The sequence below is a fragment of the Gobio gobio genome (assembly GCF_949357685.1).
Source record: "Gobio gobio genome assembly, chromosome: 5".
NCBI classification, from domain to species: Eukaryota; Metazoa; Chordata; class Actinopteri; order Cypriniformes; family Gobionidae; genus Gobio; species Gobio gobio.
In genome coordinates this window covers 26,435,575-26,459,768 of record NC_137101.1, presented here as the reverse complement: position 1 = coordinate 26,459,768, position 24,194 = coordinate 26,435,575, and the positions used below count along the sequence as shown (strand labels likewise).

General features: G+C 43.3%; 3 protein-coding genes across 5 annotated transcripts in view; 1 reads left to right on the top strand and 2 right to left on the bottom strand.

The window, feature by feature from the left end:
- Nucleotides 1–24,194, top strand: part of taf3 (TAF3 RNA polymerase II, TATA box binding protein (TBP)-associated facto) — a 996,662-nt gene that overhangs the window by 108,942 nt on the left and 863,526 nt on the right. The window lies entirely within an intron of this gene.
- The window catches only part of tnni1d (troponin I, skeletal, slow d), a 123,567-nt gene continuing 102,997 nt past the window's right edge, over nt 3,625–24,194 (bottom strand). For 2 of the 3 annotated variants that reach the window (XM_079817211.1, XM_079817213.1), the window contains 8 exons: nt 8,215–8,346; nt 8,070–8,101; nt 7,449–7,484; nt 7,307–7,348; nt 7,097–7,228; nt 6,869–6,958; nt 4,995–5,177; nt 3,625–4,737 (listed from right to left, as the gene is read on the bottom strand). In XM_079817211.1, the coding sequence (XP_079673337.1) occupies nt 4,636–4,737; nt 4,995–5,177; nt 6,869–6,958; nt 7,097–7,228; nt 7,307–7,348; nt 7,449–7,460 (561 nt within the window). In that variant the 5' untranslated portion in view covers nt 7,461–7,484; nt 8,070–8,101; nt 8,215–8,346 and the 3' untranslated portion in view covers nt 3,625–4,635. Of the gene's footprint in view, nt 4,738–4,994; nt 5,178–6,868; nt 6,959–7,096; nt 7,229–7,306; nt 7,349–7,448; nt 7,485–8,069; nt 8,102–8,214; nt 8,347–9,974; nt 10,061–24,194 lie in introns of those variants that run through there. The other variant, XM_079817212.1, reaches the window with a different exon arrangement.
- Nucleotides 22,357–24,194, bottom strand: part of LOC307126595 (uncharacterized protein) — a 2,484-nt gene continuing 646 nt past the window's right edge. Inside the window, exon 2 of the mRNA XM_079817205.1 lies at nt 22,357–23,963. Coding sequence (XP_079673331.1) covers nt 22,802–23,851 — 1,050 coding nt within the window. The 5' untranslated portion in view covers nt 23,852–23,963 and the 3' untranslated portion in view covers nt 22,357–22,801. The remainder of the gene's footprint in view (nt 23,964–24,194) is intronic.

The following is a 24,194-nucleotide window of genomic DNA, read 5'->3' as shown; positions in this document are numbered from 1 at the left end:
GTGGATGCACTGGCCCACCCGTGGCCCAAAGTGCTGCTGTATGCCTTTCCTCCCCTGTTTTTGATAATTCCTACACTGGCCAGGGTGAGAGAGGGGGGGCTGTCTCTCATCCTGATAGCTCCCAGGTGGCCCAAAGCGCCATGGCTGGCGGAGATAATTCCTCTGTTACATGCTCAGCCGTGGCGCCTCCCCCTCCGCACGGACCTATTGTCTCAAGCGAACGGGGAAATTTATCACCCACACCCGGACAGGGTAGCTCTCTGGGCCTGGCCCGTGAAAGGACGAACCTGAGCGCGTTAGGGCTTCCCCCGCGCGTGGTGGCTACTATACAGAATGCCAGGGCCGTTTCTATACGGTCCTTAAATGGCTGTAAGTGGCAAGTGTTCGATGAGTGGTGTGATGGGCGGGGTCTCACGTCATATCAGTGCTCAGTCTCTGATGTTTTGTGTTTCCTCCAAGACCTTATGGATAAAGGCAGGTCCTTTTCCACTATTAAGGTCTATCTGGCAGCTATCTATGCTTGTCATGTGGGCTTTGAGGGCTCAACGGTTGGGCAGCATCCTCTAATCCGCAGATTTATGAAGGGTGCCCGCCGCTTGTTGCCAGTCATTAAGGGAACGATCCCTGAATGGGACCTCTCCTTGGTGCTGGAAGCTCTGTCTCAATTCCCTTTTGAGCCATTTTTTTAGATATTTCCCTAAAGTTGCTGTCTTTTAAGACAACTTTGCTCTTCGCCTTGGCGTCAGCCAAACGTGTCAGTGAGTTACATGCACTCTCGGTTCACCCCTCGTGCATTAAATTCTCTCTGGGCGGAAATAAGGTTTTCCTTTAATCTAATCCAGCCTTCATGCCGAAATGTTTTCCTGTGTTCACATCGGGGGTATTGGAGCTGTCCGCTTTTCACCCTCCGCCCTTTTCCTCCGCGGAGGATCAAAGGTTAAATGCTCTGTGTACGGTCCGTGCGTTACAGACGTATTTGGCTAGGACCAGTGCATTCCGGAAGAGTGATCAACTCTTTGTTTCATGGGCCCCTCCCCACAAAGGGGATCCCCTGTCTAAACAACGCCTTTCGCATTGGCTTGTGGACGCTATCATTTTGGCTTACGAATCAAAGGGAGTGCAACCTCCAGGGGACATCAGAGCTCATTCCACGAGGGGCTTAGCTGCCTCTTGGGCTCTGTTCAGGGGAGTATCATTGCAGGATATCTGCTCTGCTGCCAGTTGGGCTTCTCCCCTTACGTTTGTGCGTTACTATAGGCTGGATGTTACCAAAACTTCGGTAGCACATTCGGTTTTGGAGGTGGGGTCTTCCTAACCCTGCCTTCTCTTGTGTGTGCCACACACATTTCATGCCCTGCTTGTACACCGCAGTTATGTGTGTGCGTCAGTGTGGCGGGTTCATGAGTATGAGACGTGTTAAGCACCGCCCCCTTGGGGTGACCGTCTTTTTCTGGCTAACAGAACCTCACTGTGAGTATATTGGGCAATCGGGGAGCTGTCCATGTCTCTCCCATAGGTGGATCTCGAACACGAGATGATGAAAGAGAACAATAGGTTACTGTCGTAACCCCGGTTCTCTGAAACATCGAGTGGAGAGATCCACCAGCCTTGCCCCGCTTGCTGCACGAGAAGCGAATATTCTTACTGGAGTACAGTAGCGCGTGCAGGCTATATATGCCCGCAGGTAAGGGGCGGGGCCTTACCGGGCATTGGCTGCGCGCTCCTGTCTGTCTTGCCAGACTTGGTGCAATTGGATGCTTCTGCAGAGGTCAGGTACGGATGCCCTTCCCATAGGTGGATCTCTCCACTCGATGTTTCAGAGAACCGGGGTTACAACAGTAACCTATTGTTTTCCTCCGTGAAATGTGCAGCGCGCGCGTCGTGCATCCACGCACTGGGAGTGTTTGTCTCGCGCAGCTGACGTTGTGCAAATCCGGCATTGAACTCGCGAAGATTGTGGATGTTTTCCTCCGTGAAATGTGCAGCGGGAGGCACGCCCGTCGTGCATGATTCACACTGGCAGTGTTTGTCTCGCTGAACCGCTCATGAATTGCAACGGACGAATATTGTCCATTATGTCACATTTTCCAGTCTTCTCCTCCGACCCTGTCTGTCTCGTGCTTTATGATGGGCAGCATATATCTGAGACCTGTTCCCCTCTGTTTCAAACACATGCATATAACATGCTATATGTTAAACGCCCATCCCCAGACCTGCAATCCGGATGAAAATAACAGTGTTTCGTCGGCATTGCAGCAACACCACTCCTGCCTATACCACTATACCACAACAACAGCGATACAAAATGGCCTCACCCCCCCCCCCCCTTATTTAATATTCACGGAGGAGGGGTTTATGTAAATATTGAGGCTGGTGATGTCACCAACCCTGGAGGAATGTCTGTAGTCGCCTACTGGCCGTTTGCTGTAGTCCTTAGAAATGGATTTCTTTAAAAGCAAATATCTCCCTTTGCTTTAAACTTTAAACGTTGTAACTTTGCAGATGTTGTTTATGCTCAAGCAGCAACATTACACGCTAGCTAAAGTTAGAATAGTGAAATCGTGGTTTACCACCCCTTTAAGCCCTTAAGCCCTGTCTATGAAACCAGGCCAGTGACTGTGATTACAGGTTTACTGTAAAGTCTAATTAAAAAATGTAAAAAATTCTTACACTGAATCTTCTATTGACACAGTTTATCAGCAAACATACTTGAAATGTACGTCTTTGATCAATATTTGATTCATTCTGGCTTGGGTTAAAGACAAAGGATGAAGTGTCTGTCTGTCAACTTTTAATTATGTTTTATTAACAAAGTTCGGGAGGAGCACGTTTAGTTAATCAACTCAATTAATGAGATGAGCGGTAAGGCCTATGTATACTTACCTCTATTCCATGACAGTTTTCCAGCATCCCTCCACCACCCCATCTCCTCACTTATAACTATTCCTATCCCAACCTGGGATGGGGGGAGTGCTCTGGGTTCGAGCCAAATTCCGAGCTCAGAGCCCTCTCCCCTCAGACAGCACGCCAAATACGCATAACCTGTACTCTATTTAATTATATGTTATAGTGTAAACTTGTGAAAACTAGTTAGGAATGTCCAACAAGTACAAATATAACTGTCTGACTGTACATTATCCTGCACAAGGCTACTTGACAGAAATAAATATATGGACATTAAATATCAACAGAGGTTAGAAAAATATTTATGTGAAAACTACCATTTATGACTATGATAAAAACAAAGGATTGAGTGGCAATATGATTTTTTCCCCTCATTCTGAAAAAAAAATCATTTTTGTATCTTTTTCAGTTGATATTTGCAAGAATGTGGAATTAATATCAGCAAATGGACTGTCTGCATGGAGTCTAAATCAGTATTTTTTGTCATTGTTTGTCTTTAGCATAAACCTCATGGTTTACGCAGGCAAACACGTCTGGACTTCCAGTGTTGCTGTGCATCTCATAGTGTGAACAACCCATGTAGGTGACAACAGGAAAGCTCTCTTGTCCTGCATGCTTTAGGTTCCCAATGACGTGTGCACTTTCTAATGTTCATCTCCTCAAGGTTGAGTCAGATTAGATATGGGGTACAACAGAACTAAATATACAACTGAAACAATGGCCAGCTTAAACTCTTTATTTATTGCTGTCACCATGGAAGATGGCTCCTCGCCTAACCTGCTAGCTTTGCTGGTCTTTCATATTCACCATAATGAAATGTCATATTTAAGTCAGAAAGTAAGAATCGATAATGAATCATATCATCATAACTGACTGACCCAAACAAATAATCATTTGTCTTATTTAAGCACAAGTTGTTTAACATTAATCATGGAAAAATACATTTTAGAGTGTAAAGAAAGATGTTTTACAGATCAAATATTAGTTAGGCTACATATTATTATTTTGTGTTTGCAAATGTTGAACCTAACAATTACATGTATAATTGTTTTTTCATTCTCTTCCTTAAAAATGTCATCATTCTTGGCTCTTCAGCAAAATGAGTTGTATTTGCGAATAGGGAAAAAATAGGGAAAAAAGCAGATTTCTGCTTAATTCTGCAACTTTTAATGCCAACTTAAGACTTCAATGTAGCAAACAAAAACATATATCCCAGTCTAACTCAAACCATCTGAGTTCTTTTTTTCTTTTACATTTATATTCAACATGCATGCATACGTAATGAATGAAATGATGGCAGATGACTATAGGCAGAATATAGGATGGAGACTATATAGATCTCAAAAACACTTGAAACTACAAAGGCATATTTGATCAACTCTTCAATTTGATCAACTCTTTGGAGAAGGGATGTCAATCATATTTTTAAAGGAAAAGCTTGTCCCTTTCATTGAATGGAAAAGGGCCACGTTAGCATTCTTCTAAATTCTAAATTATACAGAAAAAAGACCATAATTTGGGTTTTCATTAACATAAGGGTAAGTAAATCGTCATAGGGTTTACATTTTGGGTCAATTAATATATTTAAAAGACTTGCAGTTATTAATTTGCTAAAAAAAAAAAAGGACTGGGGCTCAGCCAGAAAACTTTTCAGTCTTGTCTTATCCATGTTATATCTTCTCTGTCTAGACCAAGACCGTCCAGAAGGTCAGGTTGGTTTCTTGAAGGGGCTCACTGGCCTCCTCCAGCAGCGTCAAACATCTTCTTTCTTCCCTCCATGCCAGACATGGCTTCCACATTCTTACGCCAGTCACCTACTTCACTGGTCAAGACCTATTTGACAAAAAGAAACGTCGGATTGTAATGGTAAAATTTGAAATTCATGGCATGTGATATTGCCATAATGTGGAGATGAATTTAAGCACCTGTTATGACTGAGACTTTTTACCAAACATTTTAGATTTAAATAATAATGCAATAAAGATTTAAATAATACAAAATACAAGAGTTAAATGCTCTTGCAAATGCAGTTGTATGTTTTCAGTTTTTCATATACGCTATTTTGGTATACGTTTTATGTTTACCCCTACCTTTTCTTGCTTTATATCTTCCTTTTTGACCGACTTCAGATTTGCACGGAGGTCCATGGAGCCTTTGTGTTTGGAGCCCAGCAAAGCCCTCATCATCTCATCAGCAGACACACGCACCTTCCTCAGGGCGGGTTTCTTGAACTTCCCCCCTAAATCCTGAACTTTCAACTTAAGCTCATTGATCTATAATCAAGGGAATACAAAATTTCCATTACTAAGGAGGTGCATAAGAGAATGCTATCCGTTAGAATGTCTCGGGTTACGACTGTAACACTTGTACCCTGAGAAGGAAATGAGACGCTGCGTCGTATATGACGGCACTTTGGAGAACGCCCTCGGCATGCAAGCAACTGAAGCACACGTGAAACTGGTCATGATGTAGCATGTGATTTAGCATGTGCTGGCAGAATGCGGACGTTATTAAAGGACATTGAACTAAATACATTGTAATCGGCTAAAACGCATGCACAGGTTACTTTACTTATTGAACAAGTGCGCACCCAAGTCTGTGTTGCTTTCACATTCACGCAAATCGTGCCACAGTTTGAGTGCAACCTAACTCAAACCACCTCCTTAAGGACCTGTCTTGGGTTTGGCACCCTGGTGCGCACCTGGGTCTGCTGGACAGATTTCATATTAGCAATTTTTCATGCAAACCGTGCCCTGTTCCAAACTAAACTTCCAATGTGAAAATGGCATAATTATGGTTGGAGCTAAACTGCCTGACAGTGGCCTTCTAGGAACAGTGTTGGACACCCTTGTTCTAGACATAATGAACCAAGGGCCAGATTTACTAACAGCTTGCGTCAGCGCAAACCATCTTTTGGCGTAAAAAAAAACTACTGTCAGGATTTACTAAAGACACGCAGTGATAAATTAACGTTGAAAAGGCGTGGACAGGGTTATTTTTGCGGCTTACTGTATTGCATATGCATTTGTAGGAGTTTCCCTTTCAGGCGCAAAATTTACTGGTGTTTGCACCATTATTTACCTCCCAAAAAAAGCACGTCTTAAGGGAACACTCCACCGTTTTTAGAAATAGGGCTTATTCAACTTCTTTCCTACATTTAGATATGTGGGCAAATGCATTTTTGTCTCAGTGCATGCAATGTTTTAGTTTGGCAGGGTCGCCGCTAGCTTAGCTTAGCATAATGAATGGAATCCTATGTTGCCAGCTAGCATGTCCCGGGTAAAAGTGATCCAAAAAAATAAAAAAACCCACCTAATTACTTCTTGTGGCCTGCGTATTCACGGCTACACAATGCACTGCTACTTGGGCGCAGAGATACATGCAACATATGAAATCCCCAAACTTCCGTCACCTATCTAAATGTAACAAATTAATTATCTTTTGGAATTGCGCTCTCACGCTCATTTGCCCTGTTTAGTAAATCTGTCCCTACATGAAATGAACGAAATAAGCCTTAAAGGTGCAATAAAGTAATAGCTTACTTAGTAACTTATTTCGATAGAAAAGGTGTTTTTTGACTATATACTATATATGGATACAGAACCACGAAACTGAAAGTGATTTATAAGGGGGGTTAGCAAAATAAATTATTATTATTATTCTGCTAATCTCAAAATAGCAGCCATCATGAGGGGATGACCAGCCTTAAATAAAATAAAAAAAGGTATGGATATGTCCACAAATTCTGTGTTGATCCTATCTGAATTTGCCCCTGTTTGATTCTATATGAGATTCATATGGACTATTTCAGGCTGGCATGGAACCCATGGACAAACCCATTTGGGGCCCATACCTCAAACCAAAATCGTGCCTACATTGGCCTCACCATGAAATGTTGGCTGGGAGTTGCCCACCCTTTGTATAGTCTATACCGAATATATCTTATCTGTTGGTTTAGACTTACATCTTTGTTGTGCTTGATGACTTTATCCTCATATCCGAACCTCTCCTCGTCTACTACATCGATTTTTGCATGGAGTTGCTTACACAGATTCTGAAGATGAATATACAACATTAGTAAATACAACTGGTCTAAGACTTGAGAAGAATTGAATGAAGCTAAACAGCATGTTTTGTCTTCAACTGTCTGTCTGTCTATGTGTCTGTCTGTCTGACTGACTGAATGCATCACCTGTAAATCCTCCAGAGAGAGTCCAGAAAGCTGCAAAGGAGGGTGTTTGTCTGTGAGGTAGCGATTTTTCTCTTCATCCCTGTCCTGTTTCTCTTTTTCCAAATCCTCCATTGCTCTATTAAGAAGCATTATCTGATTGAAGGTGAAAGAGGGGCTTTAATAACAAATTTCACAACAAAGTAGGAAATAAGTTATAAAGATAAATCTAACCTTTAGAGAAAGTTTCCGTGATGCTGAAATCTTGGACTTAGGCTGTTCAAAAAGATAAGGGAAATTAGGTATTGGTAGAATATTGATACAATATTGCAACACATTGTTTAGCAGCATGATTTTTCAAACAATCAAGACATACTTTGATGTCCATTTTTGGATTTCCAGGCCTTCGTATCTGCCAAAAGACAATATAAATTAAGCACCATAGCGCATATTCATATGATATTTATGTACTAAAAGCAATATCTAGTTCTTATGTAAATATGAAAACAGTATGGAAAACAAATGCTCACCTGACTGTCAGTGTTGTTTGTTAAGAAACAAAAAAGGGAAACAATCAGTAAGGCATTTTTTAAAGCATTTTGAGTAATCAAACTGTTTGACTGAAGTAATTTGAAACGTTTATTGATAACTAAATAATTCATTTTTAGTGGCTTGTTCAATTCTATGCCAGACGTCTTATGCAGTCACATACTGAAATGTTTGTTGTGGAATCTTACATGTGTGCAGACAAATTAAGCTGATCATTATTTTTTTATTTTTAATACTAATAATCATTTTGTGTAAGGCTTGTTGTCACTATTTATTAATGTATATATTTTTCCTGGTCAATACTGGAGAAAAAGTTTAATAGCAACTCTGAAATATTCACTAAAATGAAAAACAAAATGTGACTACTAGCACCAGTATCGCATACTTTACAAGGAAAAGAATGCTAATGTGTACCACAAAAAATAATCTTTTAAAAAAAGACTTGTACTTACTCGCCCATTGTGATGTCTTGCCAAACTACTAAAAAAGAAATTCAAGAGATTTCGGATGAAACTTACAAAATAATGAAAATAATAAGCTGAAAATATTCTCAAGACAAAGTCAATTCTTTGAAGTAAGCATGGATGCTGTACCTGGGTTGTGTCTGGTTGATGGCCGTGGTCAGGAGGCAGAACAACAGGGTGTTGAGACAAAGGGATTTTATAGCCCAGCCGCCACTGGCTGGCAGATATAGTTTATGTCGCCAGGAATGCCTTGGCAGTGCTCTAGAAATGAAATATCACCAACTGTGAAGCTGTGACAATACAGCAATACATAAGAATACACAATGACATTTCTTTGGACTTTGGAGTTGAGTTGAGTTCATAAACACACATATATTTATCATCCGCATATACCCTCTTAAAATAGTTCCTGATGGGTCATGACCCAAAAATGAATCGCAGGTCTGTTATCTTGGATTGTGAAACAGCAGGGCAAAACAATGCTAAATGCAAATGATAAACTATAACACTATATTAATGTAAATAGTTGTTGCCTTCTCAAATAAAATTGCTGTTATAAAAAGACTCAATCAAACTCATTGACGCAAATCCATCAGTCATTTGGTAATGTGGCTAATAGTAAATCATATGTAGTGCAGTGTTTTTGGTAAAACGTGCTGCTGTTTATGTTTTTATGTGTTAAATGCCCATTGTCTTGTTCACTCGCTTTTGCATTTAAAATTATAGCAAGTTATTGCCTTTGCAGTTTATGGTAATATTTTCCTTTTGTGAAATGTATTTGATACTGTGTGATACTAGGATTTAAAGCAAAACCAGTAGAGAACAGGGTATTTCCTTTTGGCATTTGGCACTATGCTACTTTTTGATGGTTAAAATGGCAGTACTCAAAAATACTTTGATTATTTAAATAACCTCATATCAACTCATGTTGGTTATACAAGATTCACCTACATGTTTGAGGTTTACTTTAGTTCTGGTTATTGCATTCAAGGCCCTGTTAACACCAGGCATTAAGATGTGTTTTGGTCGATCGGATCACAAGTGTACGGCGCTAAATACAGGTATATAACGTTTTGAGCTTGTCTACATTTAATTGCTTTTGTAGTGTAGACGCTCATGTGGTCGAAGGCATTCGAACAACCACAACCAGACAGGATTTAAACTTTGTTGGCTAGAGACCAAGTTTGGTTTGAAGAAAAACATACCAAGCACAATGTTCTCTCACCATTGATGATTTCTAACAAGCACTCACAGCGTTCGGCGTGTCAGATCAGAAATGAAAGCTGCTTCTCTCTGTGTGCGTTTCTCTCCGGTCGCGTACATATGTAAATTGTGCACAATTATTTTGTCCATGACATACTTAGAAATACTAACTAATACATAATTATGTCAGTGCGGACATAATAAAGTAGCTTTTTAAAAAGGTATTTATATATTTCTGTTTAAGTTTAACAGCATTTGGGTTACTTTATTTTGATAGTCTACTTTAGACATTCTACTAACTATACAAGTAACTTTGTAACTACATGTCAACTAGCTCTCATTAGTTTTAGTGGAATGTTAGGCTAGGGTTAATGTTAGCAGACATTAGGCTAATCTGGCAGTTCACCAATTCTCTAATGACTATAGTTGACATAGTTGCAAAGTTATCTATAGTTAGTAGAATGTCAAAAGTGGACTAACAAAAAATGACATACTGAGATATTGAACAGGTGGTGCTGAGGTAAGAATTGTCATAATCTTGATTTTAATAAATAGAAAATACCATAAATTGGTATTTCTGATGTTTCATTAAATCCCAAACTAATGCCAATTAAAACACTGGCACATACAGTATTTTGTCCTAGTCTCAAGCAGTAAAAAATTTATTAATTTATAGAAAAGATTACCTTTTGCCTGTTTTTACTTGATAAAGATCAGCACCAGTGATAATCTACATGCCTGTTGTTCTGCATATTTCTAAAGTTGTCTGAGCAGGAAGTGATCAACTTAGAGGTCAGATGTCTGTAAACAAGAATTTTATCTACAAACGCATGACTGTAGTTCACTGTAAATGCGATAACCCATTAGTAGAGACAACCATTTATGACACTCTTCTTCGTAAGCTTTATTGTGACATTTCAAACACGCTATAGTTCATAATGGCAATAGCACAAAGGAAAGAAAAAAAAAGAAGCAAACTAATGACCTTGCTGACATGCAGCCATTGTTCCAGAGCAGGTGCTTTAGCTATTTATTCTGAAACATGATCTCAACACAGTTATGAAAAACTTGCTCACCACCGTTATTATAGTATCCGTCTTAGCGACCACTGATGGCTCAATGCATGACTGCCTTTCAGCACCTGTCACACAAAGATTTGAAGGATTTATGGCTATTCAAGCAAGTTTGGATATGGTCATTTAAAATTCTTTAAAAAAGAAAAATCTTCAATAGTTTACTCATCTTCTCACATAAATCCAGGTATATTACTTCTTTATATATTTACATTCCATTGTAACTGCATTTCTGTCATTATTTTGCTGTTAACAGACATTAACTTTCAATAGAGATCAACTTGACTTGTAACCTGTCAAATTCCTTTACATCGGGTTTCCCTGCAGTCCGCCAGTATATAGATCAACATTTAACTGAAAACTAAAATGTTTGTTTTCTATGCTATAAATTGACTATTTTTCTTAGTAGAAACTTTAACTGTATTTATTTGGTAATAGTCAGCAAGTCCTTATTGTTAAATAAACCCCACCAATGAGATCAGAACCCCAGAATTAAGTTCATACAATTTTAGAATTTTCCATTTTGCTGTTTTTTTGTTTTTTTTTTTAACAAAAGTTAAAAGTGCTGAGTTACTAAAGTATCACCAACATTCAAAGTCGAAATTCATATGGTTGAAATTCCTGTGGCGAAGCAATCTTAAAGGTCCCATGGCATGAAATTTTCATTTTATGAGGTTTTTCAACATTAATATGAGTTCCCCTAGCCTGAATATTGTCCCCAAGTGGCTAGAAATGTTGATCGGTGTAAACCGAGTTCTGGCCGTCTCTCTCTGCCTTTGAGAAAATGACAGCCCAGACGAGCTGATCTGGAATTTTCCTGTTATGACCTCATAACAGGAACGGTTACCTCCCTTTCCTCCGCCCAGAGAATCTGGCACGCCCATGCAAGCGCTATATTTGTCCTCGAGAGATCATGGCTTGTGAACGAGTTGAATGCTGGCAGTTTCTCAGTGTTTGGATGTACAAATGAAAACAGAAGTCTTTTTTCAGTTCCTTCTGGTCTGTGATCAGTGATTTCTGATGTGTAGCTAATTATTTATTATTCGTGCACACGCTGCAGCTTCTCTCTCTCCCGACAGAACGGTGTTTTCGTGTTTTCTATCTTGTGAGTCCATGTTTTTGTACGTCCTCGTCGCGTCTATCTGTTCTAAAATGTGCATACAGTCATGAGTTTCCGCTCAACATCGGCAGAGTCACATCTTTAGAGATAAACTTCACGCACACCGAAGCTCGGGCTGCACTGGCCGGTCGGCCTTTAACATCCCCGACCCCCAGTACTGCATCTGGCTCACAGCGGAGGCATCAAACGCGGCGCGAGATTAAGCAGAAGGGGGGTAAGTGTGAGCATATCCGGGCTAGCCAGCCTAGCGCCACAATAATCTGGATTACATTTGATTACTGCTGTTGTGTCTTTGTTTGCGCTGTGTACTCAATGTGGGTCACTGATGCTTTTCATATGATAGGAAAATATCTAAAAATAATGCTATAATCAACACTTACTCATAACTCGTTCATCTCGACAGCTGTAATGGTACATTGCATGTGTTACAAAGTTGGTAGAATAATAATGAAGATGGACTAGGACTGGGACTCGTGTTTATTCACAACTCTCAGATACAAACAAAATAAACTCGCGCTGACAGTGCTCACAACTCAGGAGTTACTATAATTAACTTTGTTAGCAATCGCTCCGTCTCTGGTACATTAGTGATGTCCGGTTCGCAAACTAATCATTCTTTTGAACTGGTTCTTTTTAGTGAACCGAATAAATTCACCAAATCGGACTGAATCGTTCTAAACGGTTCGCGTCTCCAGTCAGCGCTGATCCATAATTTACTAAAGTTACTAACATTCTGACATGAGAGTCAGCCCCTCCGACTAGAAATAAACTAATAACCTGAAGTATATGCTATCAACTACAACAGTTCACTGAACTGAGACGTGCTGAGAAATGATGAGAAGTGAACTCCGGTCCATCCGTCTCTCTGGCAGCAGCTCGTGCCTGCTCGTGCCTGGTAGACCTCGTTAAACCACGCCCCCTCCGCTACAAGATCTGATACTCATTTCAAATGCAAAGATGTCAGCCAATCACAACAGTGGGCGTTTTTACTGAAGTCTCACAGCAGACACACCTCTTGAAACAGGGCATTCAGCCACAGGGCAAACATCAGTATAGGAAAAATGCTTTTTATTTCTAAATTATGACATTTTATGATGTAAAAATCATACTAATAATATAAGTACACCTCAGGAAACATTATAAAATAATAGAAAAATGCCATGCCATGGGACCTTTAAGATCCTCAGTCAGTCAGCTGTGACAATCTTTCTCACGAAATCATGCCATGCACATGATCCATCGTGGCTTTCACTTGCTAAATATAAACCTCAAAACGCTTCCTGTACATATTGCTTAACATGAATGACACAACAGCAGTGATTGTTTTAATTCAAACATAACATCTTCATATACACTCACATAAAGGATTATTAGGAACACCATACTAATACTGTGTTTGACCCCCTTTCGCCTTCAGAACTGCCTTAATTCTACGTAGCATTGATTCAACAAGGTGCTGAAAGCATTCTTTAGAAATGTTGGCCCATATTGATAGGATAGCATCTTGCAGTTGATGGAGATTTGTGGGATGCACATCCAGGGCACAAAGCTCCCGTTCCACCACATCTCAAAGATGCTCTATTGGGTTGAGATCTGGTGACTGTGGGGGCCATTTTAGTACAGTGAACTCATTGTCATGTTCAAGAAACCAATTTGAAATGATTTGAGCTTTGTGTCATGGTGCATTATCCTGCTGGAAGTAGCCATCAGAGGATGGGTACATGGTGGTCATTAAGGATGGGTAATGGTGGGCACTAAGGGGCCTAAAGTGTGCCAAGAAAACATCCCCCACACCTTTACACCACCACTGTCACGTGCTGGAGAAAGCAGACGAAGGCGAGGATCTAAATGCAGGGTTTTTAATAAAATAACACATTGAACCAAATAACTCCAGGAATAAAGAAACGAAGGAACAAAAACCACTAGGACACACAAACTAGAAGCAACCATAACATGTATAACAACCCACAAACACCAGTAAGACACAAGCACTATATATACACAAAGGGAAGACTAGCTTAACAAGATAACAAGAGGGAGTGGCTAAATTGGAAACACCTGGGAGAACTAATCAACATGAAAAACTACAAAGAACTACAAAACATGACACAAGACAGGAAATAACAAAAGTCCTCACAAGACAGGGAAACACAGGCTGGGATCATGACAGAGCCCCCCACTTAACCCTTTAAGACCTAAGGGTATTTTTACAATTAATTTTCCGCCTGGTGTTATTTACTAAAAAAGCTTGTAAAACATCAACCCTGTTGTGCACAGACAATTGACACACCTCTTTTTTTTCAAGACAAGTTGCTCTGTCAGTATATTTGTGTTGCATTGATGTCACCTGAATGTAAAATAAGTTATGGGACCATAAAGACAAATGAAAACATAAAACGGAAATTGAATCACTCAAATATTTATTGAAAACACACAAATAAATAAAAGCTAAGCATATTTCCTCTGGAAAACAGTTTGTTCAAGTCTTTAGAGTCCTGGAACTCAGGAATAAACATGATAACTTATACAGAACCAAAACTATTTACATTTTTCCAAAAAAAGTCCAGGCGCTTTTGGCCTCTTTGGATTTTGGATATTTACTGGTGCCAAGCCTCAAAACAGTTCCTATCAGGAACTATCTCCTCAAACTTTCTCCTCAAACTTTTTCCTCAAACTTTCTCCACAAAACTACCAAAAACTGCAGCGCGTCTCTCTCTCTCTATCCTCAACACTAGCCGTGCGTCTCTCTCTCTTCACAATAAAAGAGCTGTGGTTCATGCGTAATGACGCACACCAACGTGGATGACGGATCAGCCTGTCATTGGTCAAACCCTCATCCAAAATGGCAGCTAGCATCGCGCTAGCGGCAAAAATGACGGAAAATTTATAAATTATGGACATCAAGTGGATATATCTTGGATGTAAGCGTTTTGATTTATTGCTGAACAACTCCAAAAAGATGCACATGTTCCAGGCTGGATAGAAAACCTTCTGTAAAGGCTACAAAGACACCAAATACACCCCCGTGATGGCTAGCTCGTTAGCTTTCTGCTGGAAAAAACGGTAAGAAAATCGATAAAAGTTTCATGAAATAATATAGATATTTATCGGAGGTGCCGTGTGACGTCGTGGGCGATGCCGTCGGGCTCTGAGGGTTAAGGAGCGGATTCCAGACGCTCCACAGGAAAACAGTCTAGAAGGGTGGTGGAATGGAGGCAGAACAGGGGAGGGATGGTGGGCCAGGCCTGTGCAGGGGGCGGACCTGGGCCTGGGAGCGTGGGCGGACCTGGGCCAGGGAGCAGGTCAGGAAGCCATTTCGGCTCGGGCAGTTCAGGGGACCACGGAGGCGCAGGCAGCTCAGGAGACCACGGAGGCCAGGGCGGCACAGACCATTCAGGAGACCAGGCTGGTACAGAAAGTTCAGGAATGGCCTCTGTGGATGGATAGCCCCCTCCCAAATTTCTCTTGGGAGGAGCTAAGGACTCTGAAGCGAGTTCATAGACTGAAGCTGGTCAGTGGCTGGAGCCATCTCTGGACTCGGTACACGGGCCGGAGCCCTCTCTGAACTCGGGACACGGGCCGGAGCCCTCTCTGAACTCTGAACTCGGGACACGGGCCGGAGCCCTCTCTGAACTCGGGACAGTGCCTGGAGCCATCTCTGGACGCTGGTCAGTGGCTGGAGCCATCTCTGGACGCTGGTCAGTGGCTGGAGCCATCTCTGGACGCTGGTCAGTGGCTGGAGCCATCTCTGGACGCTGGTCAGTGGCTGAAGCCATCTCTGGACGCTGGTCAGTGGCTGGAGCCGTCTCTGGACACTGGACATGTACAGGAGACCTAGCTGGACTCTGGACGGTGGGCAGTGTGATCATGATGGGTAGAGACTTGGGCTTGGATGCCATGACAGTTGGGGTACACAGTGGTCCAAGCTCCTCCGCTTCCCCTACCATTAATGGAGATCCACACAGCCACAGAGCGAGGTCAATATACTGAGCCGGGGTCCAGCCAGTAGTTTCCTCCGGCATCAGTTGGCCAATGTAATTGTCCAGCCCGCTCCAGAAACATTCCATCAGCATAATGTCATCCAATGGAGCAAGATGGTAATAGGCAAGAAAGTCCTTCACATATTCCTCATTGGAACGGCCATTTTGATACATGGAGCAAAGGATATGTATAGGGTCCTGATTTCCTCCTGCTAGATCCATAGTGGTGGGTTGTTCTGTCACGTGCTGGAGAAAGCAGACGAAGGCGAGGATTTAAATGCAGGGTTTTTAATAAAATAACACATTGAACCAAATAACTCCAGGAATAAAGAAACGAAGGAACAAAAACCACTAGGACACACAAACTAGAAGCAACCATAACATGTATAACAACCCACAAACACCAGTAAGAAACAAGCACTATATATACACAAAGGGAAGACTAGCTTAACAAGATAACCAGAGGGAGTGGCTAAATTGGAAACACCTGGGAGAACTAATCAACATGAAAAACTACAAAGAACTACAAAACATGACACAAGACAGGAAATAACAAAAGTCCTCACAAGACAGGGAAACACAGGCTGGGATCATGACAACCACCACCAGCCTGCACAGTAGTAACAAGGCATGATGGATCCAAGTTCTCATTCTGTTTAAGCCAAATTCTGACTCTACCATCTGAATGTCTCAACAGATATCAAGACTCATCAGACCAGGCAACATTTTTTCAGTCTTTAACTTAGGTGTCCAATTTAGGTGAGCAATTTTGGATTGTCTTTTTCCTATTTGTAGTGGAGATGAGTGGTACCGGGTGGGGTCTTCTGCTGTTGTAGCCCATCCGTCTCAAGGTTGTGCGTGTTGTGCCTTCACAAATGCTTTGCTGCATACCTCGGTTGTAACGAGTGGTTATTCAGTCAAAGTTGCTCTTCTATCAGCTTGAATCAGTCGGCCCATTCTCCTCTGACCTCTAGCATCAACAAGGCATTTTCGCCCACAGGATTGCTGCATACTGGATGTTTTTCCCTTTTCACACCATTCTTTGTAAACCCTAGAAATGGTTGTGCGTGAAAATCCCATTAACTGAGCAGATTGTGAAATACTCAGACCGGCCTGTCTGGCACCAACAACCATGCCACACTCAAAATTGCTTAAATCACCTTTCTTTCCCATTCTGACATTCAGTTTGGAGTTCAGGAGATTGTCTTGACCGGGACCACACCCGTAAATGCATTGAAGCAACTGCCATGTGATTGGTTGATTAGATAATTGCATTAATGAGAAATTGAACAGGTGTTCCTACTAATCCTTTAGGTGAGTATATATATATATATATATATATATATATATATATATATATATATATATATATATATATATACTAAATTGTCAAAAGTATTGGGACACCCTTCCAAATCACTGAATTCAGGTGTTCCAAATGCTTCCATGGCCACAGGTGTATAAAATCAAGCAGGCATGCACAGGTGTATAAAATCTAGGCATGCAGACTGCTTCTGCAAACATTTGCGAAAGAAGGGGTCACTCTCAGGAGCTCAGTGAATTCAAGCGTTGTACTGTGATAGGTTGCCACCTGTGCAAAAAGTCCATTTGTGAAATTTCCTCAGTACTAAATATTCCACGGTCAACTGTTAGTGGTATTATAACAAAGTGGAAGCAATTAGGAACAACAGCAACTTAGCCACTAAGTGGTAGGCCACCTAAAATCACAGAGCAGGGTCAGTGCATGCTGATGCAATAGCTATAGACCTCCAAACTTCGTGTGGCCTTCAGATTAGCTCAAGAACAGTGTGTAGAGAGCATCATGGAATGGGTTTCTATTGCCGAGCAGCTGCATTCAAGCCTTACATCACCAAGTGCAATGCAAAACGTCGGATGCAGTGGTGTAAAGCACGCCGCCACTGGACTCTAGAGCAGTGGAGATGTGTTCTCTGGAGTGACGAATCACGCTTCTCTGTCTGGCAATCCGATGGATGAGTCTGGGTTTGGCAGTTACCAGGAGAACGGTACTTGTCTGACTGCATTGTGCCAAGTGTAGAGTTTGGTGGAGGGGGGATTATGGTGTGTGGTTGTTTTTCAGGGGTTGGGCTTGGCCCCTTAGATCCAGTGAAAGGAACTCTTAATGCTTCAGCACACCATGACATTTTGGACAATTTCATGCTCCCAACTTTGTTGGAACAGTTTGGGGATGGCCCCTTCCTGTTCCAACATGACTGCGCACCAGTGCACAAAGTAAGGTCCATAAAGACATGGCTGAGCAAGTTTGGTATGGAGGAACTTGACTTGCCTGCACAGAGTTCAGACTTCAACCTGATAGAAGGTCTTTGGGATGAATTAGAACGGAGACTGCGAGCCAGGCCTTCACGTCCATCAGTGCCTGACCTCACAAATGCGCTTCTAGAAGAATGATAAAAAATTCCCATAAACAGACTCCTAAACCTTGTGGAAAGCCTTCCCAGAAGAGTTCAAGCTGTTATAGCTGCAAACGGTGGGCCACCTCCATAATAAACCCTACGGATTAAGAATGTGATGTCATTCAAATTCATGTGCATGCTCATTCAAGATTCAAGCGGATGAAGTTATGATGAGGTTTTGCCTATTGTACGTGTAGGGGAGGACTTTTATTGGGACAAATAAAAGTCACCTAACCCCCCTAACCCTACCCATTTGGTTAAAGGTCATGTTCTTCATGATCCCATTTTTCAAACTTTAGTTAGTGTGTAATGTTGCTGTTAGAGCATAAATAATACCTGTAAAATTATAAAGCTCAAAGTTCAATGCCAAGCGAGATATTTTATTTAACAGAAGTTTCCTTTCAAAGCCTACAGCGAACGGCAGGTTTGGACTACATCCCTGTACTTCCTGCTTTAATTACGTCAGTAGAGCAGTTTATTGACTAACCTCCGCCCACAAGAATACGCAAAAAAGGGGGCATGGTCTTGTTGCTCCCTCGTGGAGAAGAGGAAGTGTTGCGTTCGGTTCGGCGTGACCTTTCCAGGCAACGTGCGCTAAGCTGCTGTCGAATCACAACACGGGACCCGCTGGCACAATCAGAACTCGTTACGTATTTCTGAAGGAGGGACTTCATAGAACAGGGAAATATTTCAAGCCGTTTTGAGGACAGTGAAAACAGCGGTATACAGATAAGTAAATTGTGTGAAAAATACTGTGTTTTTTTACACGTCAAACATGAACACATGTTATATTGCACACTGTAAACACAATCAAAGCTTCAAAAAAACACGAAAAACGGGACCTTTAAACCAAGCGGCAACCTCCCGCAGTTTCTCTTGAAGCCAATACGGAACTGTCATGTACTGCAATTCATCGACTGGCTGCTAGGGACAGGCTCCAGAAGGGAGCAGAATCTCATTGAGACGCCCTTGCATGATCGGCAGGCCGCGGTATGAAAAAGGGCCGCCCCGAAGCAGGTGACGTAAGTTGTACTCCCCTCGCTTTAGAGGATTTTTAAGCAGTTTGTGTGCTGAGTGCACTGCTATTGGCAATGTGTTTAGGTCTGTAGGCAACTGCACGTGAGATTGCGCCGTCATGGAGGCCCTCTAGCTCCTGGGATGGAGCCAGCCCCAGGTGCGGGCGTATGAAGGCCAGCTGGTTGTGAGTAGCCAGCTTGGGCAGTCTGGGCAGCAGACTCCAGGACAGGTGGTAGGCATCATCAGGCCTCCTTGCAAGAGAGTCTCGACGTCGCGGCCCGTGTGGGCCTGGGAGGATTCTCTCCGTCGATGTCGACTTCAGCAGAAGCCTCGTCAAAAAGTAGGCCCTCTTTGGCCTCCTTGGGGATGAGTCCCCAGGTGATAACTGGATGTCCAGTTCTTTGTCAGCAGCAGACAGCTACCGTCAGCCCGGGTGCAGCAGCCAGCCTTCCTCTAACCGCGGCAGGGTTCATAGAATCTGCAGACCTCCTATTTGGAGGTAGGCCCTGCCAGGCCTTCCTGAAGAGCCTGCTGTGAGTAGCAGGCCTTGCCCGGTCTCCCCCGAGGGGGTATTCTAGGGCATTAGTCCCTCGACGGCTGGCACGAGCTGCTAGTAGGTGGTAGGCGCTACCAGGCCTCCCTAAGGGCCTGCTGTGGGGTAAGCAGGCTCACTTGATCTCCCCTGAGGGGGCGCTCCCGGGCTCCAGTCACTGGATGGCTAGCACGAGTTGCTAGTAGGGAGTAGGCCTCACCTGGCCTCCCCTGAGGGCATGTTCCTGATCACAGTCTGGACACGTCCAGTCACGTTGTAGAGCTATAAGCTAAGCGCACCTATCATCAGGTGGCAGGCCTAAACGCCCATGGACTAGCAGGTGGTAGGCCTCACTGGGCCTCCCTGAGGGTGAGCTCCCAGTTCTCACTCTCTGTGACGGTGAGCGTTGAGTGCTAGCAGGTGGTAGACCTCACTGGGCCTGCCTGGAGGCTAGCAGGTTCTGCTATCAGGTGGTAGGCGCCAAGCCTCCCTGAGATCGTTCCCCGGTCCCCAGTTTCGGTAACGGTGGTAGCATGGGTTGTTAACAGGTAGCAAGCGGCACAGGCTTCCCTGTGGGATTCGCCATTGGGTAGCAGGCTTCAATCTGGCCTTCCCTGAGGGCAAGTTCCTGGTCTTCAGTCACTGGACACCTAGCAGTGGATTGCGGTCAGGTAGTACCGGGACCTCAGTCATCTCTGACGGTTCGCACGAATGGCTAGAACAGGTGGTAGGCCTCGCCAGGCCTCCCTGAGGGTGAGCCCCCGAGCTTGGACGCTCGGACAGCTAGCATGGTCTGCTGTCAGGTTGCAGGCTTCCCCAAGCCTCCCAGTAGGAACGAGTCCCGTTGGCTATCAGATGGTAGGCCTCACTAGGCCTCCCTGTCAGAGCGAGTCCCATCTTCCAGCTACCTCGAGGGCCAGCTCGACTGCTATCATGTAGTAGGCACTGTTAGGCCTCCTTGAGGGTAAGCTCCGCTGTGTTTCGGACGCTCGAGCAGTCAGCACAGGTTATCAGGTGGAGGCCCCTTCTGGCCTCCCTGGGTAACGAGTTCCCTAGGAGGGAACACATAACTGGCTTTACGCTGACAGCTACTGAGCACGTTTTAAAATAAGTGCTTGGTAGATCCTTGGATCGAGCGGCTAAACTCCCCTCGCTAGCAAGGGTTAGAAAGCACTTCACTGAGCGCTGCTCTCAGGGGTAACCCGTCTCTGAGATCCGGCCGGTGGAGGACACTGCCATTTTTTGCAGTACCACAGCAGGATGTCTCTTCGGAGGCGAGTACCAGAGGCTCTGTACTTGACAGACAGGGTTGACTGAACCTATGTGTAAAAGCCCACATTGAGGTCACTAGGTCGGGCTTCTCAGGTGGCATTCGGTGGAATTCTTCCCGAATAGTGACTGGCGCGGGTTCCCTCGGGTCTTCTGTTGAATGGGCTGGTTCCAGGCCTTTGAGCGGTAGGACTTCATATGGTATGCGAAGGTTCCTTCTCAGGTTTATAGCTTGGGCTTTGACCGTAGGGAGCGCTGTCACTGACAGCCTAATGTGACCAGAGGGGGAGTGGTTCAGGCATTTCAGTTGAATTTGCTTGTCCTGACAGTTGTCACTGCCCAGTGGGCATGCACTCCCTTCGGCATGGCGGCATGGGTATATCGTTCCCCGTAGCGTCAGCTGACGCAGCTCGAGTTCCCTTTCGAAAGAGAACGTCTCCGGTTACGTATGTAACCTAGGTTCCCTGAGAACAGGAAACGAGACGCTGAGTCGCTTCGCCATGCCTCAGGGCTTGCCCCTTCAGACGATTAGATGCTGTCATGTTGACAAGGCGCCCTTATAAACTTCCTGGTCGCACCTTGATGACATCATAGGCTGTCGCCAGTCAATAGGATTGACATTTTGTGATTGTGATTTCAGGCACCTGTCACGCTGGAGGCGTTCCCCGTAGCGTCAGCTGACGCAGCGTCTCGTTCCCTGTTCTCAGGGAACCTAGGATAAAAAACGAAACAAAAATTCCTATGCCCCAAAACAGACAATAAAAACTATGTGACTCGTGAGTCACGTTGTCTGTTTTAGGGTTAGGAACAGGTTTGTGGTTTGGGTAAGTTTAAGGGTTGGGTTAGGTGTAAGGGAAGTGTCAACATTGTGATTATAAATGTAACAACAGAAAGTAATAACAGATGTAATTACATGCAGGCAATTTTAAAGATGTAAGTACACGTTAAAAAAATGTAGTACACAATAAGTCCATTGTATCAAATGATTAATTAAAATGTTAGTACAAAGTGTCACATGACACAAGGGAAATCAAAGACAGCAGGCAGAGAATTTAATGACAAAAAACAATAAAGATTGGAGGAAAAAAAACAGGAACAAAATAACAATGAGGGGGAAAAACAAAGAAAACACAGGGAACTGCAGACACCTGGAGAAGGGTCTGGCTGCAGACTTGCACTCTCAGACTTGCACGCTCAGTCAACTGCACTTCCTCTGCAAGTGACGTCACTTGCAATCGACACCTGCTCTACTGCGACATCACTTGCAATCGACATAAATAACCCGGAAATACATTTCCAGCAATTCCTTCGCATTGAATTGACGCTGTTAAACGCGTTAAGATTCATTCGCATTGTATTGACGCTGTTAAACGCGTTAAGATTCATTTGCATTGTATTGACGCTGTTAAACGCGTTAAGATTCATTTGCATTGTATTGACGCTGTTAAACGCGTTAAGTACTTACGTGCTACAACGACATCGAAATGTCATCACATTCCCCCACCCCGCCCCTATCGAAATATAATGCTGTATTATTTATTTAGCATTCAAGTTAATAAAGTCCGTTTTAATAACAGCAAAGCAAATGATCAATGATACAAGGGTCTACACAATCAACAAAGAAAAATATAAACCGATGCAATTTGAGTTGTAAATGTCAATTATAGAAATTTATTACGTGTACATATACACTATTCAAATAGTACAATATAAAGATACAAATTTAAAACATTTACATATTTAAAAACAAACAAAAAAATATATGTAAAAGAGACATTATGTACTTTCTTCTACTTCAGTTTTACAGAATACTTTTAGTGTCCACTGCGATGAGCAAGAAGCTGATACTGGCCACACACCTCCAACTCACACCTAACAATGAACTTTGCCCCAAGTCTTTCTCTGAACATGAACTGGTATAGTGAAACCATGACCACTTCTTTGAACTGCTGACAGTCAATTTGAGGGATCAATGCACACACTGGAAAGATGTGACTGCATTGTAACATCTCTCGGATGGTCAGTATGTTTTCTGTTACTGTGGATTATCAAGTTCTTTTTTTAGTACAGTGATAGAACAATGTGGGCATTTAATCACATTTTGCCTTTTTGACAACTGTGAACCTGACGGCGTTGCAGATGGCAGAGAAGACTGTGCAGGTGTCGTTGCAGATGGCAGAGAAGACTGTGCAGGTGTCGTTGCAGATGGCAGAGAAGACGGTGCAGGTGTCGTTGCAGATGGCAGAGAAGACTGTGCAGGTGTCGTTGCAGATGGCAGTGAAGACAGTGCAGGTGTCGTTGCAGATGGCAGAGAAGACAGTGCAGGTGTCGTTGCAGATGGCAGTGAAGACAGTGCAGGTGTCGTTGCAGATGGCAGAGAAGACAGTGCAGGTGTCGTTGCAGATGGCAGAGAAGACGGTGCAGGTGTCGTTGCAGATGGCAGAGAAGACTGTGCAGGTGTCGTTGCAGATGGCAGAGAAGACAGTGCAGGTGTCGTTGCAGATGGCAGAGAAGACGGTGCAGGTGTCGTTGCAGATGGCAGAGAAGACTGTGCAGGTGTCGTTGCAGATGGCAGAGAAGACTGTGCAGGTGTCGTTGCAGATGGCAGTGAAGACAGTGCAGGTGTCGTTGCAGATGGCAGAGAAGACTGTGCAGGTGTCGTTGCAGATGGCAGTGAAGACGGTGCAGGTGTCGTTGCAGATGGCAGAGAAGACGGTGCAGGTGTCGTTGCAGATGGCAGAGAAGACTGTGCAGGTGTCGTTGCAGATGGCAGAGAAGACGGTGCAGGTGTCGTTGCAGATGGCAGTGAAGACAGTGCAGGTGTCGTTGCAGATGGCAGAGAAGACGGTGCAGGTGTCGTTGCAGATGGCAGAGAAGACGGTGCAGGTGTCGTTGCAGATGGCAGAGAAGACGGTGCAGGTGTCGTTGCAGATGGCAGAGAAGACGGTGCAGGTGTCGTTGCAGATGGCAGTCGATACAGTGCAGGTGTCGTTGCAGATGGCAGTCGATACAATGCAGGTGTCGTTGCAGATGGCAGTCGATACAGTGCAGGTGTCGTTGCAGATGGCAGAGAAGGTCCCACTGCATAAGGAGGTGATGAGAGTGCAGGTGTCATTGCTGACAAATTTGATGATGGGCATATTTGTAAGTGAGCTTCCATAACGTATCTCCTGAGAACAGTTTTGCTGCAATTTGGACAATGGTAATGAGGCTCAATTCTGCAAGGCAAATGGCAATGACATTTTCTTTTGCCTGTAGATAAAGCACAGTATGAAAATCAGGAAAACACATCAATATAGAACCCATACAATAATATAATTAGGTCCAGTATTATGAAGATTAAATGATGCCAAAAAGAATTGCATACGTAAGGTAAGATTTGTGGAAGTGTACATAAGATTGTACCCGTAAACAAAATTTGCATGCACAAGAAAAGCTTTGTAATGGTGTGTTGCATTTCAAACGTAAGTTTGTACATTTTTT